This window comes from Rhinolophus sinicus, linkage group LG05 (genome assembly GCF_036562045.2).
Source record: "Rhinolophus sinicus isolate RSC01 linkage group LG05, ASM3656204v1, whole genome shotgun sequence".
In the NCBI taxonomy this organism is placed as follows: Eukaryota; Metazoa; Chordata; class Mammalia; order Chiroptera; family Rhinolophidae; genus Rhinolophus; species Rhinolophus sinicus.
In genome coordinates, this window is record NC_133755.1 from 177,614,417 (window position 1) to 177,629,104 (window position 14,688).

General features: G+C 46.1%; 1 protein-coding gene across 2 annotated transcripts in view; it reads left to right on the forward strand.

The window, feature by feature from the left end:
• Positions 1–14,688, forward strand: part of IGF2R (insulin like growth factor 2 receptor) — a 98,659-nt gene that overhangs the window by 18,267 nt on the left and 65,704 nt on the right. Inside the window, exons 2-4 of one of the 2 annotated variants that reach the window (XM_074333775.1) lie at positions 1,554–1,693; positions 10,947–11,074; positions 12,592–12,690. In XM_074333775.1, coding sequence (XP_074189876.1) covers positions 1,554–1,693; positions 10,947–11,074; positions 12,592–12,690 — 367 coding nt within the window. Of the gene's footprint in view, positions 1–1,553; positions 1,694–8,073; positions 8,300–10,946; positions 11,075–12,591; positions 12,691–14,688 lie in introns of those variants that run through there. The other variant, XM_074333774.1, reaches the window with a different exon arrangement.

The window sequence follows — 14,688 nt, forward strand, 5'->3', positions numbered from 1 at the left end:
CATTCCTGTCCTCTGTGCCTCTGCAGTTAAGTACTTAAGGATATTTGTGAAGCAAATGAATAAAGGGTAGTGAAGTCACCGGAAACAGGCCTTTAATGATGACTTTCTCCTGCCTGGAAATACTTGGGTTGTTTTCTTGTGCCGTTGCACCCTCCTGACTGGAGGAGATAGCTCTGAGGTGTTCCTCTTGAGCGGGTGGAGGAGGGTTCCTGGCAACTCCTTTCCCGCTGGCGTCACCCCAAGGTGGGCACTCCACAAGCACACCAGCCTGTTTTTCAGGTTTCTCACAGTTTGGTGGTTGTCAGAACTTCAGGGGAGCAGTCCACCACCCTGTCTGAATGCCTTCATGTGCGTATGTCCCTGGGCTTCTTGGCAGGTGGATGTCAGACTGACGTTCAAGAGAATGCTGGGCGCCTTGCCTGTGAGCAACCCCATTGCGGGCTTCCTCCATTGCTGGAAGGGATCCTGGGGAGACGTCCAGGCCGGAGGGGGTGTTGCCTGGTGTTTTATGCCCAGTCATCCCTGATGCCCAGTGGAAGGGCAGCTCTGGGGAGTGGACTGCTCCTTCGGTGAGGGAATGCCTTCTGTCATCCAGGTGATACTGCTGTGGGTAGAAAGCTCCTGAAACACGAGTGGTGACCTTACGTCTTCCCCCTAGGCCCGCCCCAACTCCCAGCTAGGCTGAGCCTACTGTGGGATTCTGAGTTAATTTATCTCCCTTCCTTTCAGCAATTCCGTTGAGTTAACACAGTATCTTTGCATTTCGCAGGGAACTTTTTAGTCACGTTCCTCATTTCCTGTCTCTACCCTGGCTGAGGAAATGACCCCCTTTACAAAATGGATGAAACATTCTCCCACAGTGGAGAATTGAGAATACTTGTTTTGACAGAACTGAGAAGCCATTATTTTGTCCCAGCTATGCAGATTGATTTATTAGCAATTAGTCAATAGCTACTTTGTCAGAAGTTTGAGCAGACAGTGAGTGTTAATGTATGTAAAATGCTTGTCGCTGTGGGTCAACCCCAAAGTAAAAGTCTGATTTTGAGTCAGATAGTCAGGCACTCATTGCACAACCTCGTCTTATCAGCTCCAATCTGAACTGTAGCTGTAAAAGGTAAAACCAGAAGTAGAACTGTCTTTCATACCACAACTAGTTTTTAAATAAAATAAATAAAGTAAAAAAAAAAAAACAACAACACTCCTTGGACTTTTCGGCATTCCAGTGTGATCGGATCAGTTACTGTCTTATATCCATATGACTCTTGAGCAATTACTTATCTGGGTTGATATTCTTAAGTTAACGGTAGGATTTAAAAAATTTTGATCATCGCTGAGTCTTGAGGTGGCTTCAGGGCGGATTGAACCAGAGCAGGGTGGTATTTAGTGGTTTCTGCCCTGGCTTCTATTCAACTTAACATACGTAGTTGACTTCAGTATTTTTGGTTAATGAAAGTTGTGGTCCTCTTAAGCAGATGTGGCTTGAATGTAAAACTAGAGAAGTTTAATTATTGACAGATCAGTGACAGTGACAAATTGTTTTTCCTCCTTTTTAGTTATACTTGGGAAGCTGTTGATACCAGAAATCACATGCTTTATAAAATCAGCGTCTGCGGAAATGTGGGTATTGCCCAGTGTGGGAAATCAAGTGCTGTTTGTGTGCACGACTTGAAGACAGGCAGCTACCGTTCCGTGGGTAAGTAAATCTGTCCGTAAATTACTGGATGTGAAGAACCCCAATTTTGCAAAAAATGACTCTGTGTATATAGGTATCTACACAATTTTAATGCTTATAATCCAAAAGGTACGTTTATGTTTTATAATAGTTACAAGTGGTAATAATTTAAGTGTCCACCATGAGATCAAATTAGGTTACTTCCAGCTTGTGGATACCATGTAGTCAATCATTACAAAGAATTATTTGCATTTGTATTTAGTGATATAAAAGGGTGTTTCCTGTGTAGCTTTGCCTTCTCATCTCTTTCTTAAATGCTCTCTTTTCTTCTCTCCCTCCTTCACCTCATTTCCTCTAGTGTCCAGTCCCTTTCTCCCTTGTAATGTTCTGCTTTCTTCTGTGGTGGTTTGATTCTCGGGCAGCCTGTAGTCACACGGGGTCAAAGATGGCCATTGGCTTTAGCTTACATGAACAATTCAATAGTCCTAAGGACTGGCAGTCCCAGGGGAAAAAGTGCAAGTCCACCTTTTCTAGGGCTCATGTTATTTCCCCATATGCCCTCCTTTGGGGTCAGGATCCCTTCCTCTGGTGAGGATGATGGATCCACGTGGGCTGACAGCCCTACCAAGTGATGTGGGGTGGGAAAGGGGCAGATGCCTCCATGAAGACATAGGTGTGGGGCAGACATAAAAGCAGCCACTGTTGTCCTAGGATTTGGTAGCATGGATGTCAGTGGTGACTTTTGACCAAGGCAGTTTGGTGAAGTCTCATGGTGAGGGACCGTCACGCAGTGGAGACAGCGCGTGACTGGGGATTGGCTTTGGGAGGTGCAGCTCCAATGGTAGTAGCTCTGCCTGTCATTTTGAATGGAAATGCCCAACACAGTTAAAAGAGCTTTCTAGCAAGTCATGTTTCGAGTAAGGAGAGGGAGGTCTTCAAGTTCTGCTGGTTGAGGCCCGACTCCTGTTCGATTTTCCTCTCTCCCATGAAGGAGACTGTTGGACTGAAAACACGGTAAGAGGGATTTGCAGCCCAGGATAGAGGTCTGAGGAAGCGCCAGGTTGCTGTGAACTCTTGGGTCAGACAAATTGTATTATTTTGCGATATGCTTAAAAAACTTGCAAGTGAGATTGCCGTTTTCCTGGTTGGGATTTTCTGATGATTCACGGAGAGAGGCCACAAGTGGACGTGTTGGCTAATGTAGCTCAGGTTTTCAGAAAGAGGAAGAGTAGTTTTCTTATTGACTTTATTATAATGCTTGACTGTAGTATTTTTGGCTAATGAAAGTGTGTCTTCTAGCTTGTGGTAGTCTGGTCTAGTCTAGTGTAACATAGACCAATACTAGATGCAGACAGGTCGCTCGGAGGGTGATTTGTGAGGTTGGCATGGCTGGACAAAATTTGAGAATAACCAAGTTAGGTAGGCTTTGAAAGCCAGGCAGGAGACTTGATACATTCTGGTGTTGGTAGTGGATCCATTTTAGATTCTTTGTGATGGTAATGGGGGAGGTGATCTGCTGAAATGCATTTGTGGAAAGCTGGGCCCAATGGAAGAACAGAGGGGGTCGAAGTGTCTTGAGAGGCTGAAGGTAACTAGATGAGTTAAAAGCTTAGCTACAGGTTGACGGTGACATAAACCAGCAGTTTCCAATCTCATTTTACTCCCAGACACACATGACAGAGACGTTTCCCAGAGCTTCAGACTCTGAAAGGGAGAGGAGTCTGCTAGGTGGTAAATACTTTCAGCACTGTCCACGGTTGCCCTGTCCTTCACCTCAAGAAACCAAACTAGTGTGAGTGGGTGACAGTGACATTAATATTAGTACACAGGTAATCTTGAATCGGATCTAATTTTGCTAATTTGTGTTATTCAATGGAAATAACTAAAATTGTTATTACACATTTTGTTTTATAACAAAATAATAACTAAATTTCTTGTGCACTTATGTGCCAGGTGTTATGTTTTTAAGTAAAATATCTCATTTAATCCATGCAGCAACTTTTGGAAGTAAGTAATTTCATTCCCCTCATTTTATAAATGGAGACACTGAAGCACGAAATGAATAAGCCGCTTGCCAGAGGTTGCATGGCTATGAATTTGAATGCTGACAGGCCAGCTCCAGAGTCTGTGTACTTATTTAGGGCTGTGTTGTTTGAGAGTCATAGAGGCGCTCAGACAGTTATAGAGCTAAAATGGGAACCATGACAGGAAATCTGAACTCCTGAGAAACTAACTCCTTATGAACTCTCTAGAGAGGGAAAAAATGTGAATTTTGAGAACAGCCGCAAAAACTCCCGATAAATCAGAGGAACAGGAGAGTTAGTATGGCACTAAGTCCAAATAGATATGAGAACTTCATGTATAACCAAAAATTTCGGTATAATTTAGGTATTTTATCTGTTAGCAAACAGCATCAGTCCTCTCCATATCATATAACAGAAATTACAGATCAGTTATATTAAAAGTGAAAAAACAATAGGACATTGGGAAAAAACCTAGTAAAAGTAGAAATATAATCTGGAAGAGCTAAGAGCTTCTCTTAATAAACGGTAAGACAAACAACCCAGGAGAAAAATGGCAAAGTCTAAGAATAGGCCTTTTGCAAAGAGCAAATCCTAATGGTCAGTGCAGCTTCACTAGTAAGCCAGGTGTAAATGCCAAGCAAAGCAAAAATGAAATTCATTTTTTCCCCAGTCAAATTGTAATCAGATCGGCAGAAGTTTAAATGGTTGCATCATATCATAGAGCGCTGACAAGGAGCCTAGAAACGCGCATTTCATGTATTGCTATAGGAGGATAGTTTGCAACTCTTTAGGGAAGATAATCGTGATGTGAGTTTTATAGTGCCCACAAGGGCAGTTTTTATACTTAGAAAGGAATGATAAGACCCCAACTTTGGTTTAAATAATATTACAATAATGTTACATTATTTTTGATTTAAAAAAGTCATACATTAGTTAGTTCTTCCTTCGGCAAATGATATTGTTAGATATATCAGAGGTTAGCATTCATTTTTATCAGGCCTGTGAACAACATTTGGTGTCATTTATAACCTAGTTGAATCATCTTCAGATTTTTAAATGATTTATGCATTTTATATATTTGAGTCCCTTTTAAAGTACTTCAGATATGTGAACTGCCAATTAAAACTTAAGCTCTAATAAAAATGTAATACTTTAAACTTAAAATATTTACTACTTTGAACATAAATGTGATGAACCTGAAATTCTCTTGGATGTTCTAATAGCGTGTCACAGTCTAAATCAGTTGCTCAGTTATAACCTTTGAACTGGAGTTATAACATTAAACATTGCAAGTTTGTGAAAATGCTGAATGTGTTCACATTCCTTCTGACATCCTAAATATGAATACTATGGTTTTAACTTAATCTTTCTGAGAGTTAAAAGCTATATGTCCACTTCAGGAAGCCTGTTACCAGCCCATTGAACTGAGGGAATGTGCCCACTAGGGAAGAGTGTTAATTGAGGTTACTCACCACCAAAGCCTGGAATTCTGGCTGCCTTCCTGTTGGTGACTTGGGTAGGACACAGTGAATCTGATCATAGTCGCTGTGTCAAGTGACCTCATTCACTCAGGAGCCTGGCCCTTACTTCAGGTGATACTTATATTGTGCGGCTCCTGTGTGCGCTCACAGAATTCTACAATAGCCGTCAGGGTGAGCACTGGTGTGAATTTTGCATCTCTCACTATTAAGATGTGAAAATATCTTCTTACACCCTATGTTCTTTCATTATTTTCTTAAAATGATACAATTCTATTGGATATTTTAAGATATCTGGTTGAGTTTTAGATATAACTCATGTTTTTGTTCCATTTATGGTCTCTCCTGATAGTCTGGCAATATCTGCTAAATTTTAAAACATATTCCTGTAACCTACTTTTGTAAATCTTACCAATAGATAGAGGAGTTGGTACTGTACATAGATTTTTGTACAATCTTTTTTTGTAGTGTTAATTGTGGCAGATATGCGGGAACAACTAACCATATGGGGATGGTTCAATAAATTGTATATTTTATTCTGATTTACTTGGTTAATTCACATCTTAAAATATATATGAATAAATTATATTTTAAAACAGCAAACACTTAATATTCATTTATTTATAACAAATACTTGAATGAATCAGTCACTAAAACAGACAAAAATCCCTTTTCACATGGAGCTTACAGACAAAAACAACAATGACTAGTAGTATATTAGAATATGAGTGCTGTAAAAAAGAAAGGGAAGGAGAGTTCGGAGTGCTGGCGGTCTCAGGGGTGTGTTCAGGGATATTAAGTGGGGTACGTGTTGCTGAGAAAGTGACATGTAAGCAAAGACTTGAAGCTGAGGGAGTGAGTCTTGTGGCTCTTGGGAGGAAAGCCGGTGCAGGGGACAAGGGGCAGTATCTGAAGGGGATAATCGGTGGTAGCAAGAATAGAAATCTCTTTTAAAGAGTGTTGATATAAAGAGCAGAAAAATGAGGCAGTAGCTGGAAGGAAATCTGGGTAGAGAGGATTCTTTTTCAATTTGGTGAAACAACTGATGTGATAGTCCACTTTGAACTGCACGACACGATATTAGACGGGAGAGTGGGTAGCGAGGGAAGCCTTGCTCGAGCACACTGGTGATTAGCATGGAGAGGGCTGTCTGCCTGCCTGGCAGGCTCTGATGGATATGTTGGCGAGGCCCGGGGGCCGTGCGGTGTGCCCTGGGGCCGCTCGGGAGGTTGGGATCGCTAGGCCTTGCAGCCTCAGCGAGGCCGAGTGGCGAGCTCGGCTGGGCTCGGCCGGGGACGCCGAGGGTTGCAGGCGAGGCCTGGGAGGCCCGGAGCGCGGCCTGGTCTGGCGGGCTCTGGTGAGCGCGGCCTGGCGCGCAGGGTCTGGACGACCCGGCGCGGTCTGGCCTGGAGAGCGTGGCCTGGTCTGGCGGGTACGGGCGAGCGCGGCCTGGCGGGCCTGGTCCGCAGGGTCTGGAGGACCCGGCGAGGTCTGGCCGGTAGAGCGTGGCCTGGCCTGGCGGGTACGGGCGAACGTGGCCTGGCGGGCCCCCTGGTGCGCAGAGTCGGGAGGACCTGGCGTGGCCTGGCCGGTAGAGCGTGGCCTGGTCTGGCGGGTCCTGGCGAGCGCGGCCTGGTCTGGCGGGCCCGGGCGAGCGCGGCCTGGAGGGCCCGGCCTGGAGAGCGCTGTCTGGCGGACCCAGCGCGCGGTCTGGCGGACCCGGCGTGGTCTGGCGGGCCCGGCCTGGAGACCGCCGTCTGGTGGACTTGCCACGGCCTGGCGGGCCCGGCAAGCACGGTTGGGTCTGGCGGGCCCAGGCGAGCGCGGCCTGGCCTGGCGGGCTCCGCCTGGAGACCGCGGTCTGGCGGGTCTGGCGCGCGCAGCCTGGTCTGCAGGACCCGGCCTGGGGAGCGTGGCCTGGAGGACCCGGCGTGGTCTAGTCTGGTGGGACCCCGCCAATGCGGCCTGTTCTGGTGGACCCGGGCGAGCTCGGCCTGATCGGGCGGAGCGGGCCTGGAGAGCGCGGTCTGGAGGACACGGCGAGGCCTGGCGGGCCCTGGAGAGCGTGGCCTGGCGGGCCCGGTACGCAGGGTCTGTAGGACCCGGCGCGGCCTGGCCTGTAGAGCTCGGCCTGGTCTGGCTGACCCGGCCTGGAGAGCGCCGTCTGGTGGGCCTGGAGCTCGTGGCCTGGTTTGGAGCACCGGGCCTGGAGACCGCGGTCTGGAGGACCTGGCGCGCGCTGCCCGGCGCGGTCCGGAGGACCCGGCGCGATCTGGCGGGCCCGGCGAGCGCGGCCTGGTCTGGCGGGCCCAGCGAGCGCGGCCTGGTCTGGCGGACCCGGCCTGGAGAGCGTGGTCGGGAGGACCTGGCGCGCGCGGTCTGGCGGGCCTGGCGCGGTCCGGCGGGCCCAGCGCGTGGTCTGGCGGACCCAGCGCGCGGTCTGGCGGGCCCAGCGCGCGGTCTGGAGGACCCAGCGCGGTCTGGCGGACCCGGCCTGGAGAGCGCGGTCTGGAGGACTCGGCGCGGCCTGGCGGGCCTGGGCGAGCGCGGCCTGGTCTGGCGGGCTCGGCCTGGAGACCGCGGTCTGGCGGGCCTGGCGCGCGCAGCCTGGTCTGGAGGACCCGGCCTGGAGAGCGCGGCCTGGAGGACCCGGCGCGGTCTGGTCTGGTGGGGCCCCGCCAGTGCGGTCTGGTCTGGCGGACCCGGCCTGGAGAGCGTGGTCTGGCGGGCCCGGCGCGCGGTCTGGAGGACCCGGCGCGGTCTGGCGGGCCCGGCGAGCGCGGCCCAGCCCATTTGGCGCCGTCCTCGGGAGCTGGCCGTGGGCCTGGCGTGCTGGCCGCCGCCCCGCAGTCCTCGCCCGGCTCTTGTCCGGGGAGGACGGCCAGGCTGGCCGGTTGCCGCGGTTCGCTGCCGCGGTTCGCTGCGGCCTCTCCCGGTATGCCCGGGTCGGCAGCCGGTCTCGGCCGCTGGGCGGAGCGGGCAGAGGAGGAAGGCGAGATGGATGGGCAGGCGCGATGCCGATGGGGCCTGATGCTGAGGGATGCCGGTGCCCCGCGCTGCGGCGGCAGAGCTCGGCTGGATCCCTCTCGGCCCAAGGCCAGGGACCTTCTCGTTTCCTTTTCAAGGTGGGCTCAGCAGTTATGAGGAGGCCCCAGGAGCTCTGGGCACAGGGCCGGAACGGGTCGCAATGTGGGGGACAGGAGGCGTGGGGGAGGGTCTTCAAGGTGGGGGGGCTGCGGTCTGTGAGCGCCCCCTTGTGACCGCAGCGCGCGCCGCTTCCCACCAGCCTCGCCAGCCCTCAGCGTCTCCTGGAGCGCAGGGCTGCAGGAGCGCACCAAAGCCCCGCCCCATCTCCCGGCCCTAGGCCTGCCCACTGTGGGCGGGGCTACGGGAGCTGTCCACAAGGCGCTGTCCTCGGTCCCGGAGCAGCGGCAGGGCTTTTGTACCCTTTTGACCGAAAGCAGATTTTCGAACAGACCTCGGAAATTTCAGGCAGACCCTTGCACGTAGGCAGGCAGGACAAAGGACCGCTGTACTGTCTAGCTTGATGATGTGGGGCAGCTCTGAAACCCATTACCCTTTCTCCAATTGGCATCTTAATTTTCATCCCTCCTCTTCCTTTTCTCTCTCTTCCCCTTTTGAGGATCTCAGGTGTATGTATTGAATTGGACCACATATAATACTGACTTCATGATATACACTGATCATTAATCTGTGGACCAACCTTTTTTCTTTTTGTTTTTTTAAATTAGTTGTTTTGGATAATGTAACGAACCATGTCTCCAACAAGAATTAGGTATTTGACAACCACTATCTATGTGTTCCTCCATACCTCTACGTGCCTTCACTGGAAATAATTATTGGCCCATATCCTTTATTTAAATTTTTCCTTCCTTCCTCTCTTCCCCACTCTCCCCTCCTCCCACCCCCACCCCAGTCTCTGTGTGTGTATGTGATGTTTTTAACTTTCTTGGGACTTAAATGGTAACAACAGTGTTATATTGGTAAAATCAACTATGTTGTTACCTTTTACCGTGGCTTATTTCTTCTACCGCCTGTGTAATGCTGTGTGGGTCTCCCAAAGTTAATTGATCCACTCTTCTGTCGGTGGGCATTTGGGTTGTTTCCAGGTTTTTGCTGGTGTGAAGAACATGATATGCTCTTTTCACTTGCTTCTTGTTAGATACGTGTGCACATTTCTTTTTCTTGTGTATACACCTAGGAGCTGAATAGCTCGGTCGCAGGATATGTGAGCGTTCGACTGTAGGCATCATGCCATGCGGCGCTGGAGGGCTCTGGCCCTTCTCCTCTAACATTTGGCATTTAATTTTTTTTGTCAATGGAATGGTGGTAATTGGTGTGCCATGTGGTGTGGATTTGCAATTCCTTGTTCACCCATGATGTTGAACATTCTTTCATATATTTATTGACACATGTTTTTCTTCTGTCTGATCATGTCTTGTCCATTTTATATTGAGCTATCTATTGCATGTGACATACTCTTTTTTTCCTAGAAGCTTTAGAATTTTTTCTTTGCTTTTGACATTAAAGTTTACCATATCTTGACTACGTGTGTGTTTTTCTTCCTCTCTTTTTGAGCTTCTCTCACTCAGAGGTCATTCATTTTCTTTTACTTCCTAGAATTATAATTTTTTTTGTTTGTGTGTGAGTATATATATATATTCTTAATGCCAGTGCTTTGCCAGCTCTGTGTATCTCTCAGTTTATAACTTGTTTCTGTTTTTGTTAAGCTAGTTTTTGATGAATATAAACTTTTAAATTTAGCAAGACAAATTTATCAGTTTTTTTTGTAGTTAATGCTGCTGTATCTTAAATATTTTCCTACATAATGATCTAAAAGATAGCTATATTTTCTACTAAGAGTTTTAAAGTTTGTTTTTTTGACATTTACATCTTTAATCCATTTAGAGTTTATTTTTGTATATGGTGGTACATAGGCATCCAGTTCTAGTTCTGTCTTTTTTCCCATATGGATTGGCATTTTGTTTCCAGTTCCGTTTATTAAACAGTCTCTTCTTTGCCCACTGATCAGATATATTACTTGTATCTCAGATTAAAGTTTGATTTGCACAAATGTCTGTGCTCTCTGTTCTAGTCTCTATTCCAGTCTGTCAGTTACTCTGTTCCTATGCCAACTACCATCACCATATTGACATTTTATAGATTTTATTTTTTATTCTGGGTTATTACAGTAACGTCCCAGGCAAACTGAGACATGATCACCCTACTTTTGGGCCATTCTAAAGAATTTTGATTTTATTGCACTTATGATGGGGAGTTATTGAAGAATTTCAGCAGCTGAGTTATAGGTTCTGATGTATATTTTTGATGATCACACTGCTGGTGCAAGATGGTTGGGGCAGAGTGTATGGTGAGGGATGAGACGAGTGGAGGCAAGGGGACCAATTAGGAGGCTGGGGCCAGAGTACAGGTGAGAGATGATAGTTGTTTTAGTAGTAATAGACATGGAGAGATGTGGATGGATCTGAGATGGAGGTAGAACCAACAGGACTTGCTGATGTATTGAATGTAGTAGATGAGAGAGAGGACTTTGTGGAATATGTTTGGGGCTTGAAGAGCTGGGTGAATGGGGAGGCTATTCCTGAGATGGAGAATTCTGGGGAAGGGACAGTTTGTAAGTTTATAAGCTTTCAGATGAATTAGTGCCACTTTTAATTTGCTTCTGCTTGGCAATGGCTTTATGGTTGTGAATATTTTATAGCTTGGTCATACTCTTTCCTCTCCAAATAGGTGACTCTCTTTTGAAAAGTGCAACCAGAACTCTTCTGGAATTCAACACAACAGTGGACTGTGATGTGAAGCAAAGCAGAGGCCATAGAGTCCAGAGTAGCATCACCTTCCTGTGTGGGAAAACCCTGGTGAGTCCTCGGAGCCGCTGTATAGTCCTTATTTGGTTAAAACTGTTTTCCCTGTGGGAAGTTTTAATATAGTGATGCTCCAGGAAGAATAAGGGAGCAAAATTGAAAATATAAACAGATAAACAGAAACCCCAACCAAATCACCATCACTATTAAGAACCAATAAGTAAAAAATCCTAAGTCTGTAGTTACAACTTTTAAGTGAAACTCGATGCACAGCCTGTGTAAAACTACAATTCAAAACACTGTTTAATGTTTATGTTTCAGGAATAATTTTTTTTTTCTTTCTAAAATCTCTCACTGTTTTATTTTGATAGGTTTTAGGCAATGTGTATTTTTTTTTAAATGTTTTTCTTTCTTCATTTACATTAAACTGGAGAGACGGACATCTGTCTAGGAAACGCCTTTGCCAGTGGCTAATGGGGAGCCCCACCTTTTTGGGTATTCCTCCTGTTGAAAGAGGCCGTCATTGTTCTTGCTCTCTGCATGTTGTATGTGGTTTTTTTATTTCAATCTTTACTATTTAGAAATGGACTTTCAGTAAATAATTGCTAGCTTTTAGGAAAGGCAATTTGTATACAGATCTTATGAATGTTCTCTAATCAGAGTAAGAACTCAAACGTTTAGAAAAATCAGGTTGAGTGAAACTCATGTGGCTACCAGATTGCTTTAAAATATTATTTTAGAATTCGGTGCTGTGACTGTTGTATCCTCAGGCTCACAGTGTATCATCTGAGGAACTTTAAAAACAGAACTTGCATTAAGTTTGGACCAGGCTATCAACAGCACTATTGCCTATGCTGAGACCTTGGGGGAAAAAATCTGTTTGCAGTAGTATGAAATATGGAGGTCTGCGTTACCGAATAAGCTAGCTGCTGCTTTAATTTTAACTGATTTTCTTCAAGAAGTCTGTGTTTATCATAAAAGTACCAGAATGGCGAAGAACTCCTTAGACTAGCACATGGGAGCATAGAGGTAAATTCTCGCCATGTTGTGTACCACCCAGAAATGCTGTCTGTGGTTCAGTTTGGAGTTAACATTGGTTGTAGTCTGTTGGGAGGGGCTGCTTTCCAGCACGGGGGTGTCTGAAGCGAGGCTGGTGTAGGAACTCGGTTGGGTTTGCATGGGCCTCCTCCCTTGGCTTACAGGAAACATGAGGTCACATTTTCTGGCTTTGATTTTGTTAGCATTTGGTTTAGAGAACATTTGGAGTTTGAGAAGAGAAGGACTCCGAGGATTACTTCCCATGAGTTTACTGTACTTGCATAGTTGGGGCAGTAGAACAGTTTTGGCCCGATTATACTAAAATTCCAACATGATTTCATGAAGCTTTTGTCTCAGAATTTTTGGGTTTGGGAACTTCGTCATGACCTTGTTGAACTAGAACAGTTGGGTTCACCCCCCCCCCCCCCCTTGTTGCTACTTTAAAAATTTTCATTAGCCTCTACTGTTTCTAACTTTAAAGAAGAAAACTTTACAATATGTAGTATGGTTACTTTTTATTTTATTTTTAATAGGGAACTCCTGAATTTGTAACTGCAACAGACTGTGTGCATTACTTTGAATGGAGGACTACTGCAGCCTGCAAGAAAGACATATTTAAAGCTAATAAAGAGGTAACAAGGGCATTTCAAGGTTATATGCTTGTGAAGTACATTCTGGGGCCCTTAAGGTTTGAAATACTGACACAAACCTTTTGGGGCGGAAATCTTTGTTTCGTTTTCAAACTCCACGTCATGTGATTTAATTGTTAAAATTGTGCTGGATGGTCCTTATTTTTAGGACAGGGCGTTTAAAATATCACAGAATGTGACTGAAATAGAATGGCTCACCCACGTAAGCCAAGTTAGTTCTTGGTTTCTGGTGCTATGCAACTCAGTGACTAAGTAACATGGTTGAGCTGGGGAGTAGATGATTCACTCTGCCTACAGGTGCCATCTCCCAGCTTTGGGGTGGCTTCTGGATTGTGAATTCAAGCCCTCCAGTTCTTTGCCAGCTCACCTCAGAGACTGAAGGACTATTACTGTTCCTTCCACTCTTTCTCTGGTCAAGTCCTTGTTGGTGATCCATGAAGATCCTGTTCCCTAGAGGAGAGGCTCTGGTTCTGTCACGTGACTCGGCCTGGCCGTGGAGGAGAGCAGACGGCACTTCCCTCGGCCGCTTCTCCTCTCCCACCACCTGGGTCTTAAACGTGGTTTCCTGTGCTCATCTAGACAGTCTTCGTGGGTTCATAATTCTCACTTTTCTTCATTAGTTTTCTGTTCTGAAGGATTGAGTTCAAAAGCTCTTTTAGGAGCTAGGAACTGCCAAATGGGAGTCATTTTCACTAATGGCAAAAAGAGATAATATCGTTTAAGAAGGGCAAAAAAAGACGTTTGTTTTGAAAAAAAATAAACCAAATTAAATTGTGAATAATAAATGATCATAGGCTTTTCAAATATGGCAATCTACAAAAGATAAGACAGTGAGATGAGGGTGAGGGGAAGGCAAAATGCTGCTTCCCAGAAAAGAGCATAGGGACTGGTCAAGGAGAAAAAAGCTTCAAGGGTGAAAAGAAATAAGGCCTAATGAAATGACACGAGAATTTAGGAGATGGTGTCAAATTTAAACTAAATTTTAAAACGGAGGTTGAACTGTTTGCCAGTAAACAGTTAGTGGCAGGAGAAGCATCTCAGAACTGCAGAGAGGTTTGCATTCTGCTCTCCCGTGAGACCCCAGACCTTTCCAGGCCCCACGGCTGTTCCCTTCAGCCCTAATTCTGCAACCTGATCGGGATACCCATTTTTTCTGGTTTAACTGAGCGGCTGTCCTCATCCCTTGCTTTGCTAAACTGACAGTTGTGTCTCCCATCACCTAGGGAAAAATTTGCTTTCCAAATTAAAGAAAGAAAGAAAGAGTGATTACCCCCCCCCCCCTTTTGTTTATGTTATAGGCCAGAAGTCACAAAGTACAGCCTGTGGGCCAAATCTTGCCGTGGTCTGTGTTTGTACAGCCCCAGTACTAAGAGTGGTCTTTACATCTTTATAGGATTGTAAAAAAGCAAAGAAGAATACGTAGCAGAGACCTACGTGACTCATAAAGCCTAAAATATTTATTCTGTGGCCCTTTATAGAAGTATGCTCTGTTCTAAACTGATTTTTTGGAGTGGAGTAGGGAGGTATAGCTGTTTTTCTCAAAACACTGACATTTAATTTCTCTGAGAAGAAGCCGATCTAAAGGTGCCTGAGCAATGTTGCAGTTTCACTGATCGTCTCTAGCTCTCGTCCGCAGCTGGGGCTTTATTCATTTAGTTTCCATTTATTGACGGCCTGTTGTGGGCTAAGCAGTGGGAATTTCATCATGCCTTGAAATTCTTGCTTTCAGGAGCCCTTGGACTAAAGGTATGGAGGGCATATCTGTTCACAACCTGAATTTCTTTCTGCCTTCGGTGTAGGTACATTAGACAGAAAAAACTGACGAGCGTGATGGCTGCTAAAATAGCCTTGCTGTCCCTGTTAGCAGAGCTGCTAGCAGATCATAATAAAGCACACTCCCTTTTCTCTGTCTTCAGTTGTATTTGATTACACCTACAGGCTATGGTATAACTTCAAAAAATTATGTTAAATGTTTTATGT